This window comes from Falco cherrug, chromosome 1 (genome assembly GCF_023634085.1).
Source record: "Falco cherrug isolate bFalChe1 chromosome 1, bFalChe1.pri, whole genome shotgun sequence".
Lineage (NCBI taxonomy): Eukaryota > Metazoa > Chordata > Aves > Falconiformes > Falconidae > Falco > Falco cherrug.
The window spans coordinates 111226082-111250846 of NC_073697.1; the positions used below are offsets into that span (position 1 = coordinate 111226082).

The 24765-nt window shown below is 36.1% G+C and overlaps 1 protein-coding gene across 6 annotated transcripts in view; it reads left to right on the forward strand.

Moving 5' to 3' along the window:
- USP32 (ubiquitin specific peptidase 32) overlaps positions 1–24557 on the forward strand; it is an 81106-nt gene extending 56549 nt beyond the window's left edge. For 5 of the 6 annotated variants that reach the window (XM_055719810.1, XM_055719797.1, XM_055719818.1 and 2 more), the window contains 21 exons: positions 780–955; positions 1705–1845; positions 5129–5288; positions 7554–7708; positions 8455–8536; positions 10294–10368; positions 10996–11134; positions 11418–11523; positions 12183–12356; positions 12854–13028; positions 13667–13818; positions 14557–14668; positions 15256–15467; positions 16908–17092; positions 17502–17588; positions 18476–18596; positions 19156–19347; positions 19948–20239; positions 20713–21146; positions 21493–21585; positions 22138–24557. In XM_055719810.1, coding sequence (XP_055575785.1) covers positions 780–955; positions 1705–1845; positions 5129–5288; positions 7554–7708; positions 8455–8536; positions 10294–10368; positions 10996–11134; positions 11418–11523; positions 12183–12356; positions 12854–13028; positions 13667–13818; positions 14557–14668; positions 15256–15467; positions 16908–17092; positions 17502–17588; positions 18476–18596; positions 19156–19347; positions 19948–20239; positions 20713–21146; positions 21493–21585; positions 22138–22311 — 3437 coding nt within the window. In that variant the 3' untranslated portion in view covers positions 22312–24557. The remainder of the gene's footprint in view (positions 1–779; positions 956–1704; positions 1846–5128; positions 5289–7553; positions 7709–8454; positions 8537–10293; positions 10369–10995; positions 11135–11417; positions 11524–12182; positions 12357–12853; positions 13029–13666; positions 13819–14556; positions 14669–15255; positions 15468–16907; positions 17093–17501; positions 17589–18475; positions 18597–19155; positions 19348–19947; positions 20240–20712; positions 21147–21492; positions 21586–22137) is intronic. The other variant, XM_055719802.1, reaches the window with a different exon arrangement.
- The last annotated feature ends 208 nt before the right edge of the window (positions 24558–24765 follow it).

Here is a 24765-nt window from a genome sequence, read left to right on the forward strand (position 1 = left end):
AAGCATGCTTACAATTTTACCGGGCATGTGATCTAAATGAGTTTATGCAGATTCTAGGAGCCATCTTTTGAAAGAAGAGATTTTTGTTCTTGTGAGAATTTGAGATGTTGGGTTTTTTCTTACAAGACAGCTGAATGTTGCATCTGGTATTTTAAAATCTGTGTCTTAAAACTGTAACTTCAATTTAAAATAGATAAATTACTGTGATTGTTTTTGGGGTGGGTGTTGGAGAAGATAGAGGAAGGGCAGGAAGGGAGACAAGTTTTACATTATAAGTTTGTTCTTTTTATTAACGTGAAATTTAGATTTAGTGTTCTGCATAACCAAAGGAGATTTTATCAGAATATAAACATCTTCTTTTTCAAGGACAAAAAAATAAAAATTGGGCATTATTTCATATATATTCAGGTTTGTATACAAGATTTTCAGGAGTCTGGTATTCAAACAACAGATAATGAGCAGATGCTAAACACATTTGTACCGGCAAACCTAGTTAAGCTATTTTCAAACAGGTATTTGTGTAGATAATCTGCTTTGGTATTTGGATATCATATATCCTCTTCGTCACCTTTTCTGACAATAATTTGTCACTCTGTAATTTGCCACTCTGTAGTTTGGAAGAGTTGCAAGTTTCACTGAAGTGAGCAAACTTCTTCAACAATCTTTTTTTAAAAACAAACAGAAAAAGGATACAAGAATTTAACTCATTCATTTATGGTTTATGGAGTCATGAACTGAAACAGAGGATTTTTATTGTTTTTCCTTGTATTCTGTTACAGATACTCTTTACCCTGGCACACCAGGGACTGATGTATGCTTTGCTAGGCAGCATAATACTTCGGACAATAATAACCAGTGTTTCCTTGGAACCAATGGGAGTACTTTGCTACAGCTTAATCCTCAGAAACCAGGAGCTATTGATAACCAACCCCTAGTAACACAAGAACCAGTGAAGGTAAATACATCTGAGTGATGTCAATGTAGGAAAAGTATCTTTTAGCATACTTCTATCACAGCTTTTTATGTTTGTGGGTTTTTTTTCAGCTAGTGGCTTACTTACATGACGAAGAAGTGCTAATATATAACGAAATTTGAGTTTCTTACTCTTAAGAGGAAAAAATTGTGTTCCTCTTCTGAGGCTACTACTACTGAGTGTTTTGTGGGAAGACAAGTATTCAAAATGTTCTTAAACAAGACTTATAAATGAAAAAGACATATGAAAACACAGCTTTAAGCATTAAGTTTAAAATATTTTAGTGATTAAACACTTCAGTATTTTCAATCTAAATACAAGTATTTATTGCTGTTGTATAAAAACAGAAAATAGTTAACTAAATAGTAAAACAAAACTGACAGTTTTCCCAGTGTTTATGCAAACAAAACATAAAACACAGCCCAGCACCATCAATGATGAGCATAGATTGGATTTCTCTATGCAGTATATGAGTTGTCAGCATAGGTGACAAAAGAAACATAGTACGAATTTTATACCAGACAACTACTTAGAGAAATAGTAAATAGTGAAACTTGAGCTTTAATTATTGTTACATTTAAATACCATCTTTCAGTGTGAAAAGCAGTTGCAAATTGCTGCTTAAATTTTTTTGAATAATTAAAAAGCCTTCTGTGATCATGAATTAAAATCATTGCAGCTACATGCTATTTTTTCCACTTGAGATTTGACAAAGTTCTTTTTGTTTAAAGGCTGCATCGTTAACAATGGAGGGTGGAAGATTAAAGCGATCTCCACAACTGATTGAAGGAAAGGACTACATAATGGTACCAGAACCAGTCTGGAGAGCACTTTACCATTGGTATGGAGCAAATCTGTCCTTGCCCAGGCCGGTAAGTTGTGATTATAGATGCTGTTAACTTGCCATAACCTCCAAGATAATACAAACAACCTAATGTGTCCAAGCTTCTGCCAGTTGCACAAGGTAATCTTTTATGGTCATCTCCCATTTCATTCAAAATGGGTAGTCTAAATGAAAAGTCTTGAAGAGCAAGCTGGGAAAAAGCAGTCTCAGAAATGGACATGGATAGAAAGTTGTGGATATTTACCAGGAGGTTTGCGGCACAATCCCCAGGAGATAATCCCCAGGAGATACTGCAAGAGGACAGAAATGCTGCTCAAATGATCATGATTACTAAAGCAGGCAAAAGTAGACTTGAGATCAGTTTAAAAGACTTGGCATCAAAACACTCGTCTTTAAAAGCCAAGATAAATTTTCAACTGTTCTGCAAAAACAATAGTGTTAAAACTGAGACACCTGCAGCTTTGAAAACGCCTGCCTTTCTCACAACTTCAGGAAGCGGGGGAAAGTTAACAGTTGCTGTCCTTCAAGTTCAGTGTCATAGAAAACATTTGGTGATGATCTAAAAAGCAGATAGCAATAGGTGATCCCAGTGAAGAAAACTAAGACTTTTCTTTGTTAAAATGGTTGCTCAGAAGCACTTCTGAGCTGTAGCTACAAGCTGCAGGAGTAGTTATTCCTAAAAAGAATTTGTGTATGAGCATATCAGCTTTTGAGTACTGCACAGACTGGTGAAGTTGTACAGCTTTTAGTCAAAGGTTTTTCAATAAAGCATTTATCATAAGTAATTCCTCAAGAAATAGATGCTAAAAGTGAATTGGCATCTATTGTCTAAGGCTGCATTAGCACAATCATGGTCAACTGTATTCTGTGCTAAAAGCAAAGACCTCACCAAAAGGGATCTCATCTGATATGCTCATCCAGTTGGTCCCATCTTGTTTTAATTCTTCAGCTTTGAATTTTGTTGCAGGTATTATATATTTTGACCATAGGAATACCAGTTGTTATTTTGAGCAGATCGTTTGTTAAAAATAAATAGTTCTTTTGTGTCGTTCTTCTTCTAGTATTATGATAATTGCCTTGCATTTTTTCTAATGAGTACCAGAAAATCTTACTGGTGAGGCAAGTGATGACCATTCTCCTTCTGCACAAAATCAGTAACACTTCTCCAAATTTGAGGAATACTTATTTGTCAGGAAATAATTCAGATGTATTGAATTTTCACATTTCTTACATTTGATAGTAAGCAGAAAAGCCAATGAATCACAATAAAATTGTGAAATAGTTTTACAGACAATTAACAGAAGTGTTTAATTGTGTAAGAAAAATGTATTTATAAATCAGTAATACTGCATTTTTATATCAACAATTATTTAATTACCTGTAGTCACTTAAAGCCTTGTAATAAAATTTAACTAATTAGCAAGAGCCTATCAAAGATAAGGTGGTATTTGTACTTCTTTGCATAACAGTTTATTTAAAAAAAAACACCTTGAAGAACCAAAGTTACTTTTTGTAACTAACACTAGTATTTTATATATTAAAGCTGTAAAATATTTAATAAAAATTCATTTGGGGCTCAATGCGGAATGTATTGCAGAATATAATTTTCAAATATGAAAGTGCCATATATTAAAAGGAATTGACTAAGTGGACCAATAGTCTGTGTTATCTCAATGAGATATTTTTTTTTTTGGTTGCAGTTAAAACAGTAACTGTTTGTGAGAGAGAAGCAGTAATTATATAGCAGTAGCCATTGTTGAATCATACAATTTGCTCACAATTTATTGAGCTATCTCTCTGTTTCTCTGTGTGTAATATTGCAAAACAATTAACAGGTCATAATCATTTGGAGCTAAAGCTGGCATGCCTTGAATTATCAAAACTGAATTTATAGAGAAGTAGGCTGATGTTAGAGGCAAGAAAAATGAATGTAATTTGGTCTGTTCACTTAGAAACATTGGGAACTTTCTTCAGTTTCTGTTGAGTATATTTATTCCGTATAGTGGTTGGTTTATTCTGTGTCAGGTGGTCTCTTATAGGAACAACACTTAAAAAAAGGAAGTGAGGGGATTTTTTGAATTTTTTTTTTTATTTTTTAATGGTAGCAATAGAGATTTGGTGATTGGTGTTGCAAGTACACAGTGTCACAAATGGAGAGAGTTAGCTGTATGATTTTTGATGATTTGGTCTGTTAGCCATAGTAGTGGTAATTATTTTACAGTGAAAAATCACTGGCTTCTGTTACCTTTCTCCCACACATTCTCCATGGAAACAACACCTTTCGTGATACAGGAAAGGCCACATCTCTTTATACATAAACTAATGTGCTTGAGATATTTGCAATAGGGTCATTAGAAGAGAGACATCTATACAGAATGAGAGAATTTTAGTTTGGATATCCTGTCTGCAGAAAAATATAAATACTACCTATGTAAGCTGTAGCTTTACAGTCCATAATTAAGCAACGCTTTGACCCTTGGTTATCTGAGCACTTGAATTCTTAAAGCCCATTTGATTACTTACTACCATCTATACAGGCACTTACAGTCCCAGTTTCCCACCCCACAGTAAGGGACTATTATGTTGTTTTTTTCCAGAAAATGTCATCATATTGCTTTTGTTGTAACTGAATGCTACTTCAGTGCATTTTATTGTTTCTCGCATCTTAAACCGAGTGTTTTCTCCTGCTTCACATGGTCACAAAAATAGTGAACATTCCTGCCATTTATGTATGCCTATGTTTGCATGGATCTACAAAATCTTTGTAAAAATGGTGACTGAAAAGCTGCAAGTCGTATTCTGGGGTAGTTTCAGCTGTTTTTGTCAGCATAAGTTTCAGTCTACAAACTTGCAATACAAAGGTTTTAATTCAAGCTCATAGTTCAGAAACTTCAGAACAAATGTCTTATTCAGCTCGTGTTTTTTCAACAATTGTGAAACTTTTATATTGAAGTATACACAGTGTGGAATTATTGAGGTTCGTTGTAGATTCACATATATTTCAGGAATATATATTTCGGGGGTTTTTTCTATAGTATGGCACAGGAAGCTGTGCTCCACTGAGTATGGTGTTTGCTTTTGACAATTTGCCACTAATAAGCTTCAAAAAGGCCTTACAAATCACTGAATTGTTATTCCTGTGGATATTTGCCTAAGACACCCCGTAAGAAGTTCAGAAGATTTCTCATCTCCTAGTAAAACATTGTTTATATTTTTAATCATCTGCTTTAACAATTACTTCCTGCTCCTGTTGGGATTTCCTATATGTTTGAACAGCGGTCTCTAAAATATGTTTTAAACATCTTTACTAGGTGATCAAAAACAGCAAAACAAATGTGCCTGAGCTAGAGTTATTTCCTCGCTATCTGCTCTTCCTGAGACAGCAGCCTGCCACTCGAACGCAGCAGTCCAACATCTGGGTGAATATGGGTATGATGAGCCTGAGAATGTTTCCTCAGCATTTACCTAGAGGTAACTTAAGAATGCAGCAAGAATACAAGTGCGCAGTTTCTAAGAAAGCGAGACCCACAGCTGTAGAAGCTTGCTGCCACTGTGCTTGTACACCAGCTAATCAACTGTAAGGCACAAACAGCATTTGGTAATGATTTAAAGGCTTTCCTGCTATCTTCTCTTGGAAGGAAGAGGCGTGAGGGAGCATTTTCAATGAAGTCCGTTAAGTTGCATAGTTACTGCAAATAAATTGGTGAGCTGAAGGTGAAAAATGAGCACTGCATAAACAAAACAGCGTAGAAGGGCAGATCTCATTATTCCTGTTGGTAATTAATTTTGTAGCCATAGAATAGATGCACCTGTGCATTGGGCTCTGTGTGTGTATCTGATAGTACAGTGCTAGAATAAATGAAATCATTGTTCAGCCAGTTGGTTCCGAGTTACTTGGCCAGCTAGGCTTTAATGCCCCAAATTGTTTAATACTCTTTAGAAAGCGATAGAGTTAATGAAATATGAAGGCTGTTATTTGATGCAGTTCAGAAAGACAATACTGTAGAAAGTGTAAACTTCAAACTGAAATATATGTGCCATAATTGTGATGGTAATGCTTGCCAGAAGATTGTACGAGTAATGGGCTGTAAGAATAGTCTTTAGATTGCAGCTTCACATTTCAGCTGAGAAGTGTTGCAGGTTTTGTTTTTGGTTACCCATTTGTGTGCACAGTTGCATACTTGCCTTGCACAAGAGGTTTGAAGAAATAAATGATGTTCACATGCATGTGCATTTGGATGCACACCGATGTATATCTGCATCCACAGTAACATATGTCCAGAAATGGGCTCACCTGACTTCGGGAAAATTAAATCCTTTAGTCTTGCTAGTGTTAACCTATGTTTAAAAATCTCATGCAGATGCTCCATTTTTCACTGCTTCAGTAGAATCTAAAACTTAACATGTAGATAGCGGCTGCCTGCTCGATCAAGATCCGCTACAGAAACTGCCTGCTACCCAAATTAATTTTTCCTACTTGACCTAATAAAATGGGAAGTGCTTTGTTTGGACATCCTAAAATGCCCAAATTCAAATAAAGAGAATCTTCTGATGTGCCAAATTTGATCTTGATTTGGAATTATTTTGCTCTGCACTAATTTATTTGTCCAATCAGTTATTAATCTTTTTGAGTTTTCAAATACGCTTTCTTGCTGTAATCTTACAACTAATCCTCTGATCCCTAATCTCAGAAAATGCTTTTTTGTTTTCTCTACAAAAAAATGAGTACTTTGCTTGGTATACTGGGGCAAAACTGATGCTTTACTGACTGATGATTACAATTTAGTTTTACTCTTTTGTCAAATTGCATGTAATACTGCATCTTTTCATATGGTACTATTTATTTTATTTTACTCTTTTGACAGTGAAAGTAGAACAGTGTCACTTCTGTGGTTACTTAAGCAATGCAGTCACCCGATTGGGTTTGGCTGTGTAGTAAGTTTTTCATGAATGTGTTATAGACCTGTCTCTCTGAGGAGCTGGAAACTTCCTAATTTTAAACCAAGGAAGCTCAAGGAATAAAGCATGTAAAGTTGGTCTCACCTCTTGTGTGAATGTTTTATTTAAAGATGAGCTCATATTATGGAAAAGAGCAACAATCTCAACTGATGGAATTAATTTGTGTTGTAAACATGAGATTGTTTAGAAATTCTGGTGAAAATCCTAGGCATCTTCACAGAATATGCTTTGAGAAATTTAGTTATTAGGAATACTTTTCTTGTGAAACTGCCAGGCTGATTTCATCTTCACAGATCAGTATTCATCTCCATGGAAGAGCTGAAGCAAAGTCACACTGCTTCCAAGAACAGTCAGACTGATTTTCTCTTACCTTATTTTTTATTTAATTTCTCATAAAATTTTGAAGTCCTTTATTTTGAAAATTGCCATTGACCCTGATACTCTGTCTTTAACAGAATAGTCCAGTCTTTTAAAACTTCTTTTAAGTTATTTATTTTCTATGAGAATCTTTGGGGAGCAATTTTCTACCAGGTTTTGGTAAGAAGGGAGGTAAATCTGTCTGCTTTATGATAGCAAATTTGTTGTCCCTAGGGGTTAGTAACAACTACCTTTCAATCTAACTCATTATTTTATCCATATACAGAAGCACTAGAACTCTGTACTACTTTGACAAAATATGCTTATTGTATATATAGTGTTTAAGTTACTGATCTGATTTCAGTTGGCCTATGGGTATGTACATTATCTTTTGCCCTTTTCTTATTATTGTGAATCCAGGGAATGTACCTTCACCGAATGCTCCTTTAAAAAGAGTGTTGGCTTACACTGGCTGCTTCAGTCGAATGCAAACAATTAAGGAGATACATGAATATCTCTCCCAGAGGTTACGTATAAAAGAAGAAGATATGCGCCTCTGGTTATACAATAGTGAGGTAATGTTGGGTTTGGGTTGTGTTTTTTTTTAATCAGCTGTTGGATGTTGTATATCTCTTTTTTTTTTTTTTTTCTAGAAACTATTACATGTACATGCACAGAAAAAAAACCCAAAAACAAGTGGATGTAAGTTCCCTTTGCAGTTTAACTGCCCAGGTTGGAAAACTCTTGCCACTTGCTTTCTAGATATATTTTTTTTTTTGTGCACTCCAAACAGTGAAATGTTCGTAACCCAGAAAAATTATCTTTTGTTTTCCTTTTAGCCCGATAAACATTTAATTATCTTGTGGTGTATTTAGAAATTAGCAGTTCGTTGACCTATTGAAAGGCTTGATAGGAAATTTCATAGAAACTGTTTTAAATAAAAATAGAAGTATATTCTTTCAGTGCCACACGTGATGCTATAGGCTCCTGTTGGCACAGAAGCCAGCAGCCATCCAGGATCTTTTTCAAATGTGCATGTGAACAAATCACAATGAACAAGCAGAATGCATTCCTCCAAACCATTAAGTACGTGTAATTCTCTCATTCTAAAGAAATACCACTTAACATTAAAGCATTGAACTAGATGCTTGTGGAGATCAGTGAACTATTGTATTTAATTAACTTAGGTAAAAAACTGGTGTTCTCATTTTTGTGAAGAAATTGTTAATACTGTTTTAATTTCATTGCTTTGAGATTAAAATATCCTCAGAGTATTTTAAATCTAGAAGTAGTAACTATATGATTATTTTTTCTTCTGCAGAACTATCTTACTTTGCTGGATGATGAAGATCACAGACTGGAGTATCTTAAAATCCAAGATGAGCAGCATTTAGTAATAGAAGGTATAAAAAGGGCCTATAAATGCTTTACTAAAAATTGATAGTTTTATATAAGTATATATATGGTTAATAAATTGCATATAGTACCTGTTTCTGTAATTGCCCGAACTACCCAAATATATAGGCCTAATACCAAAATATTTTTGTTTTGGAAGTATTTTGAGAATGAAGAGTATGTGTAAATAGATGTCTGTTTCTATGTATGTATTGAAAGAAATACAGGAAGAAATACCAAAGCTTCAAATAATCCACTATTCCTACAGTAATAACTAAAATACCAGAGATTAAACAAAAGCGGTATGAGGCATCTGAGGCTTTTTCATTATCTGATTTTTCTTTCACTAGTTTTACCAGAGTTCAGGTTACAGTGTTTGCATGTATACATTCTTACTCATAAAGCAAAAGGTGGAGAAAACAGCGTGTTTCGGTCCATGTCAGTTTTGTTGCTAAGATTTTCATTAGAAGCTGCTTGTATTTTCACATCTGGAGAGAGCCTAATGCATTTGGACTTGACTGCTTGACTGACTCTTGTCGTGGCAAAAAGGCGTTGTAAACAATCTCAGCCTTTCTTGTTTCAATTTATGTCTCTCGTGTCTCATACTCCTGCCATGCGCTACTACGCGAGGCAGTGCTGTCAGTCACAAGTATATTAAGCCTTTGTCCAAGGTAGCAGGGTGCACAGATCAGCTGAGTTTTCGCCTAGTTTGACCTTTTGGCTAATTTTTGTATACGAGAAACAGAAGTATACATATTTAATCCACTCTGTCATTGTCCTTACATCACAGAGGCGCTATAGAAATCTGGGTCTGACGTTGTGTCTGTACAAGTTTAACTTAACATAGCTTTATATTGCACCTCAGGCTGGTGTGCTGGAAGGACTCATCCCTTTTGTCATTTGGCTTAGCTCACGTTTAATCAAGTTAAAATTGGTAGAGTGGATGATGCAGTTCATTGTGTGCCTGCATTAATCACCAGACACAAGAGAAGAAATGGGAATTTATGTGGTGAGAGGGGAGAGGGACGGCACCTTGCTGTATCAGGTGAAACCCCAAGGCTGTCGTTCAGTAAACAAACAGGCTTTAAGTCAGCACTGCCACGAAAGAACCAGCCTGCCTTTCTGCTGTCTGTGATGCCAGCTGCCGTACCCGTGGACAGCTACTTGACACCTATCTGAGGAGCTGGCTGTGAGAAGCAATCTAGTGAAAAATTACTCCCTTTTCCTCTATTCAGCCATGTCCTTTAAGCCACTTCACTGTATGCTTGTGTCCATGCTAGGGGGAGGTCTACAGAGGGGACCTGTGGAGAGGCGGTGGTAAAGCTAGTTTAGAAAAGCTTGTGGGTTTTTGTCCCGCTTTATCTTGAAACAGATATATTTTGTCCCTCTTTTGAAATGCACTTCAATCTTTTGGTGATTCATAACAACAAAAAATATTAGTGATCACTCATGAAGTGAACAGATCTGTTCAGATCTGGGGGATACATACTAAATATTAGAATAAGTACTGAAAACTTGTAATCCACTGGAAGTCTCAAGGCTGCTTTCTAAAGATGTTACTGGAATGATGCCGGTATTAGAATGATTTCCAATAATGATTGGAAACAATGAAATAAAACCTAGCAAAAATAATAACTAAAAATAAGCAATTTTCTATTCTCAATTAAATATTAGAAAATTTTAATTAAACCTCTTCAGCTGCATAAGCTCTCTGGAGCAAGTAACAAAGAATTTTAAAAAATCCTTATACCATATCTCTTTCTAGTTCGAAACAAAGACATGAGCTGGCCGGAAGAGATGTCTTTTATAGCAAACAGCAGTAAAATAGACAGACATAAAGGTAAGTGTTTCAGCATAGTAATTGAATTATGATGAGAAGAGAAATCCGAGAGGCTATATTATGTTGAAACAATTATTTTTAGTATAAGCCCGCTTAGCATCGGAAGAGGTCTTTTACACCTGTGCTGCTTGGCTTGTTCTTTCTGTTGTATTAACTTAGATGCTGGAAATGTGCAAGTGTTGGATGTATAGACAGATAAATTTGTAGATGTTCAGATGCAGCACTAGCAAATGGTACATAACAAATTCCGAGGTTTGTGTTTATTATCTGGGAAATTTTTTTAAGGTAAGGAATAGTTAAGATTTTAACAAATCAATCCAGAAATTTCAGTACCATAATTGTTTACTGAATCCATACAAACTGAAAATAGTTTGTATGGATTGTACTGAGGTCCGTGGTGGATCAGATCCAACAAAATACCTCAATTTCTATTAACTTAAGTAGAGAGAGAAGGTGTTTTGAACAGGCTGGTCCTCTGTTTCATCTGTGCCAGCTGTAGTCTTGTAATTGGGAGCAGGTTAAATTGAACTGGTTACTGTGAAAGGGTCATATTCTTAACTTTACTGATATACCATTCTGAATTGTTTACATCTGCACAATTGGTATAATTATGTTTTCTTTTTTCAGTTCCTACTGAAAAGGGTGCTACTGGATTAAGCAATCTGGGTAACACATGCTTCATGAACTCCAGCATCCAGTGTGTCAGTAATACACAACCTCTAACAAGGTATTTCATCTCTGGAAGACATCTTTATGAACTTAACAGGTAATTTTTTATTTGAGACCATTGGCATTTTAGATGCTGTAACATTTCTTTAAAATGAGTTCCAGCTTTCAGAAGTAGACACGTTGAATAAATCCTCTTAAGTTCAGTGTTATCAACTGTCAGCTTTACAGCAGATACTAGATTAGATACACGAAAATGAAACCTGTTTTGTTTCTGGGAGAGTTAAAACAGTTCAGCAAGAAGCCTTTGCACTTCCTTGTTTATCCCTATGCATGAACTTTGTTTAAATTTTAGTACAGCCTTAATTACTTCTGGTTTCTAGGACAAATCCAATAGGAATGAAAGGACACATGGCCAAGTGCTATGGGGATTTGGTTCAGGAGCTGTGGAGCGGAACTCAGAAGAATATAGCACCGTTAAAGCTGCGGGTGAGCCTCTGATGTGTGTTTTTTAAAGATGGAAAGCAAGAATTTCTGTGAATAGCAGGAATTATTTAATGCAGTTTTTCCTGGTGTTACCTGTATTGTAGTGGCTCTTGGCCTCAAATCAGTATCTCCCCTAGAGAAAGGGAAGGAAACTTGGACACAGGTTTCAAGTGTTAGAAGTTGGCTGTGAAGCCAGTGACCGTATCCTGGGCAGTTCGTTATCACAGATGTTACTTGAAACGGGTCACAGAATTTGCTTTCTCACCTGTAAGGAACATAGGGGAGTTTTTCAGGAAGGGGCTGTGCAGGGGTGAGGTGCACATTTCCAGGAGGCCAGGATTCATCGGTCCTGGTGCTCAGGACTTGAGCCGCTTTCTGTGGAATATAATCATGATTCAGTGGTTGTAAGTTCAGAGGAGTTACATGGTGTGAATCAGAGGTTGTGGTATAAGATGTGGCTTTTATAGCACTTGTTATGGACAAAAGATTATGCATTTGCCTGTGAATGGTCTTCTGTTTTGAAAGCGTAGAGGGTTATCTTTAATTCCTGGCAATTGAATTTGTGCTCGTTGACAGCAGGTGTCTTGTCTAAAATATTTTGATTTATTCTTACAGCTTTTATTACATGACGTTAAAATAACTTTCTGGCTTTTGTTTTATAGTGGACAATAGCAAAATATGCACCAAGATTTAATGGCTTTCAACAGCAAGACTCACAGGAGCTTCTGGCTTTTCTTTTGGATGGTCTTCATGAGGATTTGAACAGAGTTCATGATAAGCCATATGTTGAACTGAAAGACAGTGATGGTCGACCAGACTGGGAAGTAGCAGCAGAGGTATGAGTTAAAACTTTTTGGGGCTAGGGTTTGTTTACTTTTTTTTTTCCTTACAGTACTAAGCTGCTAAGTTTTTGATGAGGCTGGCTGTGGCAGTACTTTTTCAGGACTCTGCTGTCTTTTGGAACTTGTTATATCTCTGATCTGAGGAGTCGGTTTCACCTTTGAGCTGAAAATGAGGTTTAGGTATTATAATAAAGGTATAGAGATGATACTTCACAGTCACTTTGAACAACTTTTCAGAATTGTGGAGCATCAAAATATTTCAAGATACCTGATGGTCCTTTCAGAAGTACTTTAAATGATGTTGTACCTTGATTATAGTGTTAATTGAATTAACTTTTCTTTATTCATGTTGAAATGAAATACTTCCTATTTACTAGAAATTGGTAAACAACTTCTATGGAAATCATTTGACTTCCCATGAAACTACTTCCTGTAGTTCAAGCAAATAGTCTTCAGTTTCTAATTTTGTGTTGTGTCATACTTCACTTTAGGCCTGGGAAAACCATCTGAGAAGAAACAGATCCATTGTTGTGGATTTATTTCATGGGCAGCTGAAGTCACAAGTAAAATGTAAAACTTGTGGACATATAAGTGTTAGATTTGACCCTTTTAATTTTTTATCCTTGCCTTTGCCAATGGATAGCTACATGCACCTAGAAATTACAGGTGAGTAGTAGCGTTTAATTCCCTATAAACTTGTCATTGCTAAAATAAAAATTGTATATGTAGAACATCTAGGAAACATCCAGATTTCGTTGGTGTGGTACTTTTAAAAATAGTGTAACCATTTTAATATAATAGAGTACCCAGATTTTCATTGGAATACAGTTAAAGTAAACCCTTTAAAAATAGAGCATAGATGGCCCATTTCAGTCTTGACTAAATGACTTAATGCAGAAACATACAAAATGGAGATTCTGAGAACTTTCCTTCTGTTCACTGTGTCGTGAAGGTTGTCTTTAAATCTGCACAGAGTGAAAAAAGAAGGGCTGGGGGGAGTCTACAAACACAAATTACTTTATGGGTCATGAACTATGCTATGAAAAACTGATGTATTGTGGGCAAAGAAGCAAAGATGATAAAAAAGTGAAACAGATTTTGAAACCATTTTCTACTGCCTATGCGGCAAGAGATTTCTGACATTTGTCTCAAGCCTTGAAAGTTGAACTGGTTAAAAAAATATTTAAAAAACATATCTTCAAGTGGGGAAAAAATACTTTCTACTAAGTAAGTAGCTGTAGTATATTGTTCTCATTAAAACTTTCCTGGTTTGCTGACCAGTGTGTTTCTTTTCCCCTTTAAAGTAATTAAATTAGATGGTACTACTCCTGTTCGATACGGCTTGAGGTTGAACATGGATGAAAAGTATACAGGTTTGAAAAAACAGTTAAGTGAACTCTGCGGGCTGAAACCGGAACAGATTCTACTTGCAGAAGTGCATAGCTCCAATATAAAGGTAAGAAGAAAAAAAATTAAGTATTGCTGCAGCATACCTTTGGTGGTTTTGTTTGTTATTTGTGTACAGTGGCGTACTACCATCTTTTTGGCATTAAGCTTTGTTTAGAAGAACTGCGAAATAATTTAACTTAAAGTATGATAAAGTCAGCTTAGCTATAGCTCTATATGAACTTCTATTTCATTCTTAAACTATGCTTTGGCTTGCTTTAAATAGATATAAAATCAGACTAAACTGAACCAAAATAAACCACTTGTAAACAAAATTATTAGTGATGTAGAAGCTTGCAGAAGTTTAATTGAATTGATTACTACTGATATTTTTAGGAAAAAAAGGATAAAATAATCTTCAGGTAATAAATCTCAAGTTAGAGTGCTGTGATGAGTTTAAACGCTCAAGATATCGGAGGCATAAGTAATGACTGGCTTAGTTCTGCATAGTGCATATGTATATATGTGTACATTTTTTTGCTCTCATTAAATATGATTAAAGCTGCTTGAAACTAGGGGCTGTCAGTCTGTTTAGAGAACCAGTAATAACTCTTTCAGGTCTTGGTGCAGAGATCTGCAAAGGAGTGTCCTTGTTGGCTTCCTTTTTTCCTTCTGGAGAGGTGCAAGAAAGCAGCTGGGAGGGGAAGGATGAGCTGATAGATACGTTATTTTCAAAAGAACAGAACACATTCAGAGTCACGGATAGCAGTATATGCAGGTCTGACTAACTTCCCCTTTTTTGCTGAAGAACTTTCCTCAAGACAACCAGAAAGTCCGGTTATCAGTGAGTGGGTTTTTGTGTGCATTCGAAATACCAATTCCAGGATCCCCTACATCAGCATCAAGTCCTGTGCAGACAGGTAAAGCAAAACATACTTATTTTCCTTTATTTAAGTGCATTTAATCCTCACTTAAAATGCACAGTGCTTACGTACTGGAGACATTCATGAGAAAACCTTATTACTTATTACTAAGTAAACATTAAAGATTAAAGACAAGACAAATAAGAGTTCTGATCCACAAAGGAGCTGTGTGCAGTCTCAGATCATTTACTGATGATCTGTGATCCTTTTTAGGATCATGCCCAGAATAGCAGTCTGAAGGTTGCAATATACTTACTTCAGTTCAAGACGCAAGATGTCTTGAACAAAATGTTTTATTGCTTGTGGATTGGCTTTAAGGCAGGACAAGTAAAAAATTGGAAGTGTGGTGTGTGGTTTTGCTTTTATTGCTTGTGGTTTCTTATATGGGTTGTAAACACCTCTGCTGTTCTTTGCTCTTGCATGCTCTGATTTTGCAAAGTTGTAGGCAAATAAAGGTTAGATGTTGGTCTTAAGGAGAGTAGAAGATATTTCCTGAAATGCATTGAACAGGGTGGAAAGGATAAAAATCATGTGATCAGTTCTGGTTACTGTAGATAATTGAGGGTGTAATCGTCTGTCAACAGATGTCTCAACTGGGCCACCAGCTAATGGAGCACCCAACGTAATGATGAATGGGGACCTTCCTAAACCAACCCTCATTCCAAACGGAATGCCAAATACTGTAGTGCCATGTGGAACAGAGCGTAACCTTGCCAACTGGACTCTCAACGGTCACGTGCCCGTGCTCTCGGATAGTCCCTGTACAGGGTATATAATTGCAGTCCACAGGAAAATGGTTAGTACATTTTGCATTTGTTATAAACTGTTCACATAACACACTTTGAAGGAAAGCCAGTGAGGATTTTTTTCAATGTCCGTATGATAAATTAATCTTTATTTCTTAAGAAGAGGGAGTGAATACATTTTCCTCTTAAGTGGGCGCCAAGTTCTACAGAAACACAACTCTTGTAAATTTAAATGGTTATGTCTAGCGTTGGTGTATTTTTCTTTCCTTAGTACTGGCATGCTTCCCAGTTCTTTAATGCTGAGATACATACTTGGGCGTTCACTAACTCCCTGATTAAATGTTCCAGACTCTTTGAGCAGAAAAAATTCTAATTAGAGGAGCTACTAGAAATGCATTTCTTTCCCAGTATGTGGAAAAGCCTTATTTCTTACACGGAAACAGAGTGAAGCTATATAGTACATTCCTGGGTCATTCTGTTGGTGTGAACTACTCTTTGTAAAAGCATCAGTGCTGAAGTTGAACTCTAAATGTCAATGCTGGATGACTGAACACCTCAGACAGCCTCGTGTTCTGTATGCACTGTGTCCAGACTTCAGAGCCTGGTCGTGTTTAGAGCCTGGTGGATATGGGCCAGGAGACCATTTGACTGCCCTCTTCACCGTGTGTTTGTACGGGGCCTTTTGCTTTATTCTCTCAAGCAGTGGCCACTAACCACTGTTACCACTGTTACCTTGATTCAAATTTTGCAGAATCTTGTAGGCGTGGGTATAATGCTTTTGAGCCATTACAAGCTTTAGTCATACAGCTTAAAAACCAGTGGAAGTGGTTTGTGGAAGCTGTTCCAAAAATCCGTGCTTGTCATTGTCAAAAATCTTACCAATGCATAATAATCTTACCTGTATAACACTTGTGGAATGTAGTAGCTTTGGCTGTACCTCAGTGTCATTAAACTGGTGTGTTAAATCTTCCTTATAAATGGGGGATGTAGCATGAAGGTTAATTTGTCTGTTTGGAATAAGTTGTGTACAAATCTGTAGTGTCTCCTTTAGGTTTAGAGATAAGTGTTCTTTCTCTAGCAAACATTGGCTTGCCTAGTGTAGGGGTCATCTGGGGGACAGGCATTAGCATCATTAGGTGCGTGTCTTCATTACAATATTACCATGTGATGGGAAAAGAAATATACATTATACAAAATATAAAATATTATACATGGTTGAATTACAGATCTACGTTTAATGTCGTCTAATACCTAAACAACATTGTCTTAATATATAAAATGCACAAAAAAGTTGTAAGTCAGTGATCAAAATTTACAGTATTTAATACTGGAAAAAAAATGTTGAAATAGGGTACTTTCAATAGAGAATTAATGCTTTATTTTAATTGCCAAAGCCTGAAATAAGTAACAAGGTCAGCATCCTAGTAATTACGGTAACGTGTGTTAATGCATACTCATATCTGAGTCATTCTTTTATTTCACATACACAGATGCGGACAGAATTATATTTTCTTTCATCTCAGAAGAATCGTCCTAGTCTCTTTGGAATGCCACTAATTGTTCCTTGTACGGTTCATACACGGAAGAGAGACCTGTATGATGCAGTGTGGATTCAGGTTTCCAGGCTGGCCAGCCCTCTCCCGCCTCAGGAAGCCAGTAATCATGCACAGGACTGGTGAGTCTGGCATCTCGGTCTTTGGCTTGAATGACATAATACAGTGGCTTAGACTTGGTGACAAGGTTTAAAACTATATTCACCTTCATCTTTATCAGCTATGATTTCTCATAATAATGGCAATAATTAATGTAAACGTACTGTACCTCCTAGCTGCATTTAAAGGTTGGCTTTACACAAATCGGTTGATTTATTGTCATGCAGTGGTTGATAGTTAATTGTATCTGACAAATTGGAGCGAAGTAAAGGCAAGTCTTGTTTTTATAGCACAATCTAATAAAAATTGTGATTTTTGAGGGCAATTTTTTCTTTGGTTTTTTTTAAAGTAAACATAGCAAGATAGTGAAGGAAGGTAATTGGCAGTCTGAATGAGTGCTCACTTTTCACGTTGCGTTCTCTTCTGTTTCAGTGATGATAGCATGGGGTATCAGTATCCATTCACCCTAAGGGTTGTTCAGAAGGATGGAAATTCTTGTGCTTGGTGTCCGTGGTACAGGTAAATTGTCCTTTTTAGATTTAAGGGAGGGAATCACTCCAGCAAAAAGGTAATTTATGGTAATGGGTTTGTGATACATTTCAGACTTCAGAGGTAATATCAAACAATAAGAATCTGTAATCTAATTTAGGCAAAACTCTCACATGGCAGACTTTCACTGTAATATAGCTTTTATGCCTTGGAGAGCTGAACTCCATGCTGACACAGAAACTTTAAATTAGGAGACAGATGTGATTATCAAAAACCTTCTAACCCCTTACAATATTCTGTGTGCATGTGTATATATATATGCATGCACGTATGTGTACATATTTGGATGATTTGTAGGGGCTTCATATGAAGCCAAACTTTTAGATGTAAATGATCTACCCTGGCTAGTTCCTGTGCCATTTGAAGAGTAAGGACTACAACAGACAATTAGAAATTCACCTTGGAAGTGTGCTTGGGTTTTTACCTACACAAAGACATGCTAATAAAAATTCCAGAGCCTTGCTGGAAGATATTCAGGCCATATATTCATTAAAAATAAAAAAAAAAAAAAGTCTCTTACAGCTGCATAAATCAAGTACATTAGCTATCATGATGTAAAAGACGTGTGGAGACAGAGCATTGTAGTTTTTGGGTGTTGTAGGTGGGCTTGGTCAGCATTATACACAGGTAGATGGTTGAGCCTCACCCAACTGCTTCCATTTCTCAAATCCTGTATTAAAACAGCAAACTGACACTGATTATTGTTTTATAAAAATGCCTCTTCTTTTACACTGGAGGCACGGCCTGTGTCTTTGAAAGTGCATATGTTAAAAAATAAGGAGCGGAATTGAAGTGTGATGTAATGTAAAACTTAGTTATTGGACAGTTTACTTACCACATCTAACTTCTTGATTTAGATTTTGCCGTGGCTGTAAAATTGAGTGCACAGAAGATAGAGCGTGTGTCGGGAATGCTTACATTGCTGTAGACTGGGATCCAACAGCACTCCATCTGCGCTACCAGACGTCACAAGAACGGGTAAAATTTCAATGTAAACCCTTTGTTGTTTGTTAATAGCTCTGAAGCACAGCCCATTTCACCACATTCTGGATACATTAATATCTTAATGTTAGACTTCTTACGTGACCGTAATGTGGAAGGGAAGCTTTTAAGAAACCTCAACAGTGTATTGTCTGCATGTTGTGTGTTGCTTAGGATCTAGTCTCCACAATGTATTATAAAATATGTTAATTTGATAAATTTTCTAAGCACACCAGTGCTATAGACAGTCAACAAAACATATCAAAAGGTAAGCCTATAGGCAAATGAATCTAGAATAGCGGTTCAAATTTGTGAGATGAATCTATAAACTTGTGCTTTAAGGATAATTTTGTAAGCAAAACCCAAGAATAAGGACAGTGCGTTATTTGTATGTCTGCCTCTTCATAACTGAAATAAAGTATCTGCTAAAACTTAGTGCATCTAGTTTTAATCTTTAAACCTAATATGATGATATTTGTGTGATACTGTGAATAGAGGCTTCCTCTGAGCAGTATGTATATGTTTCCAAGTCAGATACAGTTTTATCTCACTTCAGATTGTGGAAGAACATGAAAGTGTTGAACAAAGCCGACGAGCCCAAGCAGAGCCCATCAATCTGGATAGTTGTCTTAGAGCCTTCACCAGTGAGGAAGAACTAGGGGAGGATGAGATGTACTACTGTTCCAAATGCAAGACCCATTGTTTGGCCACCAAAAAACTGGATCTTTGGAGACTTCCCCCAATTTTGGTATGAGCTTGTGTAATTTTCCTCTACAGCAACAAAACCAAAGTACATTGATCACAAATTTCAATTGCTAGGTATGTCTCCTTGTTCGGAGTAGGATTTGCTTTTGTTCACAGTCTCAGGAGGGGTATTGACGTAGTTTGCTTCATGCATTTCTGTAATGCAGGCAAATAAAGCAAGCCTCAGATCCTTCTGAATCTTTTTAGCTGATACATTACAAGAAATGGTGGTGTTTTGCATTGTGTCATCTGTTCTGACATAGAATTCACACTCAGGCAGTCTTTCCAGTAACCTGATCTTTTATATAGCTGTGTAACACCTGCATTTGTCACTTTTCAAATTCGGTAGGTTATTCCGAACGTGCGGTGCTGATCAATGAATTGAAGCAACCTTTTCCGTCACTTCCCCATGAAAATATTAGTTCCATATTTTACCAGTTTGATCCCAAAATCCAAATTGTAACAGACAGCGTTATTACTGGGGTTTTTTATCAGCGTATGATAAAAATGTGTGTGTTTCATGAAAAAGTATTTTTAAACAGTGAAATTACTCAGTGTGATGTAATTGTTCCCCTTTAATTTTCTTTCATGTGTTTCTCCTTAGATCATTCACCTGAAAAGATTTCAGTTCGTAAATGGACGCTGGATAAAATCTCAGAAAATTGTTAAATTTCCCAGAGAAAATTTTGACCCAAGTGCCTTTTTGGTACAAAGGGATCCAAGTCAGTTTCAAAGAAAGCAGCTAACACTTCAGGTTGACAGCCTTCCTGAACTACGGACTCTCCAAGGGGAGTCTAGAAAAGCAGATCTGCAGATCACTTACCCACCTGGGGAAGGAGATACACTGAACAGAAGTCCATCTTCCCTTAACACTACTGTCTTGAATAATATCAAAGGTGGGTAATAATTAGGGAAATTTCAGTCAATACTGATAAATTGGAGGGGGGGGGAAATTATATTATGAACATAGTTTTAATGTTTCTTCGGCCAAAATTTACCTTGAAATGCTTGTTTCCGATTTCTGTTATTGTGTGCCGTAGAAAGCTTAGTGAGGCTTTATAATTTAAATGAAAAAAAAAGAAAAGGAAAGGAAAAAAAATATTATGCAGTAACAGTAGATGTTGGCACTGTCTGCTTGTGTAAGTGGGCTGGATTAAGAGTGAGGAATGTGATCCTGCATAAGAGAGTTAAATTTCGGTTTATAGGTGGATGTATGTGTGTATGCAAAGATAGTTTTACCTCTATGTACTTACTTATTAGTTGTAGCAAAACAGTGGGTTTCAATGTTTGGTTATTGAAAAAAACACTTCTAAAAAAAAGTAGACTACAAGTTCACCTATCTTAGTAGTCCACGTGTTTTCTGTTATAGCATCTCCATCTTTGGGGAGGAAGAGTGGAGCCAGTTGTCCTTCAAGTAAAAACAGTAGCCCAAATAGTAGCCCAAGGACTTTAGGAAGAGGTAAAGGGCGCCTGCGGCTACCACAACTGGGTAAAAACAAACTGTCAAGTAGCAAAGAAAATCTGGATGCAAGTAAAGAGAACGGTACTGACCAGGAGCAGAGATTTACTTCTAATCAAGGTGATGCTCTTACCAGAGGGCAGATTTTGGGTGGTAGCCAGAGTGAACTATATACTGCTCAGGACAATGAGATGACTCTAGCCAACGGATACATCTGTGAGCAGAATGCATATAGTAATGGCAGTATCAACGGTCAAATTGATAACCACAGCGAGGATGATATTACAGATGACCAAAGAGAAGAAGTGTGCGTTAACCCTATTTACAATCTATATGCAATTTCGGTAAGTTGATTTTTTTTTGATGGAAGTAAACTATCTTTGCGTGCCATTAGTTTTGACTAAATGCATTTACTCTACTGTTTTCACTACAGAAAGTAGGGAACTATTGAGAAGAACAAAGCAGGGCCATTGTCAGCATGTAAATTTGCCATAAAACTAAGTACAACTGAAAAGTGTATCTTTGCATAGTGTTTTTTCTGCTTAAATATATAAAGTTAGTCAGCTCCAGATGTATTAATTGTCATGAAGCACTGTTCACTTAAAGATCATGATTTGTGAAGAATGTATTCTGTGAATTCTGGGGTTTGATGTTTGATCTAGAATTTATTTTCTTCTTCATTTTCTTCAGTGCCATTCAGGAATTATGGGAGGGGGTCATTACGTCACTTATGCCAAAAACCCGAACAACAAGTGGTACTGCTACAATGACAGTAGCTGTAAGGTAAACCATTTATTTTTGTCGCAAATAATTTTTGTCTTGGTTACCTAGAGCCAAAGAAATTTACATCTGGTGAGAACTGTTCTTTGAAATCATAAGTATCTCAAAAGTTGTGTCGGATAAATATTAAAATTGTTAACTGAAATTCTACATGAAATTTTTTTCAAGTTAACATCTGTTCATCAGCTGCTACTGTGGTTAAGGAAAGATGCTTATTTTGTACAAAGATGGAAAAATGACTAAAAATGGAAGTCCAAGAATATTTCTTCATGATGCTAGCAGTTTTGTATTCAATTACTGAATAATTAAGTTCTGACATTTCAAAGTATTTGCATTTATCACTATAAAATCTGCCGTACTTTTCAAGTAAATAACGGCGCCTGATAGCTATAATAAGGGAGACAGAAAATGTGATTCTTCCTGTTGTAAGTGGCTGGTTAAAAATACTGTTTCTAGGGCAGTTGTGTGTATTTTAAGTTATTGTGTGTATTTAAGTTCAGTGACGGTAACGCAGTTGTCCCATTGCATATTTGAGACACTGTTTCTCTTTCTCAGGAATTGCATCCTGATGAAATCGACACCGACTCTGCCTACATTCTTTTCTACGAGCAGCAGGGGGTAGACTATGCACAATTTCTGCCAAAGATAGATGGCAAAAAGATGGCAGACACGAGCAGCATGGATGAAGATTTTGAGTCCGATTATAAGAAGTACTGTGTTTTACAGTAAGCAGATGGTCTTCCATGGACTGTTTTGAGAATGTGAGGGATGACATCCTGACACTTAAATTTGGCAAAAATGTCACTGAAACAGATAACCTAAGTGTAGTTATTGTACCCTGTGATCTGAAAGCACAAAAAGAAACCCCTAATTAAACAGCAGTTAATATAAAGATAGTATTGTTTTGTTCTGTTATCTCACTACATGCTCTAAACATTTCTGATGTTAGACATCAGGCTGAGACTGCCATTGGCCTTTAAATAAAATGGTTTGAGAAAAGCCGACTAGGACCAAATAAGAGCTAAATTAAATAGTCCAAATAAGAGCTAAATGAAGTAGTGCAGAGTTTACCAACCGTTCTAACAAACCCCTAAGGCTCTCTTTAGGTTTAAGATAATGGGGAAAAAAATTGTAGTGTTGTCTTTTGGACAACATGATATTGCTACCTCCTTTTTCCTGCAGTTTTATTGCATTTTATTGGCAAAACAGGGAAAGCAAGAGAAGGAAAAGTGCACAAACTTAAAGAATTATCATCAAGAGTAAGAGAAGCTTCTGGTTTTGCCACCACTAATGTGTGTCAGTTGCTTTCTTTCTGTATGTTGGGAGCACAACCAAATCATAATTTGAGAAGAGATTAATTTCTACACTTGAATGGTTTATTATAATTGTGTTTTCTCTGTGTGTTGGCTGTGCAGATCAACATGTTTCAGGAATGGCTTTTCTGCCTGAAGAGTGCTGTCTCAGACTTCTGAGATGCCTCAAGAAGAAACTTCAGGTTGAAGAGAGTAGTTGTGATTACACGCATGGTGTCTTAAAATGTGCACATTGCACAAAATGTTCCCAGCTTTTGGAAGGAAAGATGCTTGAGCTTATGTTTCATGACTGGTGTTGCTTTTGAATTTGCACTTTTAAAAATTCATATAATTAAATTCAAAAACATAGTTTGTTTTTGTTATTGTAAGGGCTCTGGAGTGAATGGCTGTGAATTATCCACTGTGTATTTCAAACAAATAAGAAGCTGTGGCTGTCAGGTAGCGATCGTAGCATTCATGGATGGATATTTTTTTTTTCCATTCGTTTCATAATTTGATGGAGTTTCTTTTTTTTCTTCTTTTTTTTTTTTCCCAAAAATTTGGTTGCCTTTTCAAATTTTCTGGTTTTGCGACAGGTTATGCATATACTTGCAATTAAACCAGAATTGCTTTCCGTGCCCTTGCAACAAGCTCTTTTAAGTCAACAGGCTTAATGCATGAAGGAAAGCATGACTGAGTCTTAGCAGAGACTGGAAAAAAGATGGTTATTTTTTGAGCAGGTATTTCTTTAAACATTTTCAGTGTTAAATTTTTTGCATATCTGAATGAAAATAAAAGTTTCAGCCTTTTGGCCTTTTGTTCTTCAGCTGAGTCTAAGCAGCTTACTAATTTTGTCATGTGTTATCTTCCAAATTCTTTAGATTTTTTATCTTCACTAACAAAATTGATATTTACATGGTTGATCTCTGAAATAAATGTTTGGGTTCATTTTAATGTGTTTTACAAGAATGACAAACCTACCAGTAAGTTTATAATTTCCAGAAAGATCCGAGTTCTGTCCATTTCAGAAATTGTATCAGCTGATCTTGCTGCCTTCGCTCCGGCAAAAAACCCCTTGCCTTTATTGGAGGTTGTGCCTCTTTGAGGGCAGCAGATCAGTTCCAAAATAAGTATTTTCTTACTTGTAAGTGTTGCTCCCTATCCTATACGGTCTTTTATCTTTAAAGTGATCTAAACATTGATACTGAAGAAAAACAAACATGACTTGTGAATTTCTAGGTTAGAAGCTTTTTCAGTGCCCATTTGTCTACTCCTCCCTCTGCAAACTCCATGAAAAGTGAAAGATTTTCAACTGATTTACTTTAAAATGTTTTATTTAAGCAGGTAGCACAATCTACTAATGTTATTTGATCTTCTGTGTTTGTTACATTGGTTGTAATTAATTTTTTAAATTAAATTAATTCATGAATTAGTAGTAAATTTATTAAGTTAACTATTAACTACATTCACTTTGTAAATTATTGTATAAAACTTATTGACAATGCACTGACTTTAGAAAGATGTTAATGTACATAAATACCTTGTAAATAAAATAGTGTTGATGTACTGGAATATGAGCTGTATTAAAAAAAGGTATCGGTAATTGTATATGGAGTGAACCTGTTTATCTGTAACTATATTATTCAAACAAATTAAATACTGTGGATGCAGATTAAAGTGTCAGTTCTTGTCAGATAATTTTTAATAGCTGTTTACCTGCTTTGACGTTTCTGTACTGTTTTCATTAAGCTTATATGTATTTGTCAATCCACAAGTGTGAGTGCGCATACAGCAGTTCTTTGCAGTTTGTCTAGCATAGAACGAAGTACCAAGAAATTTTAGCTGTTCTGAGTTTTAAGTTGTTTTCCTTTTGAGATCATCCTGTTCAGTA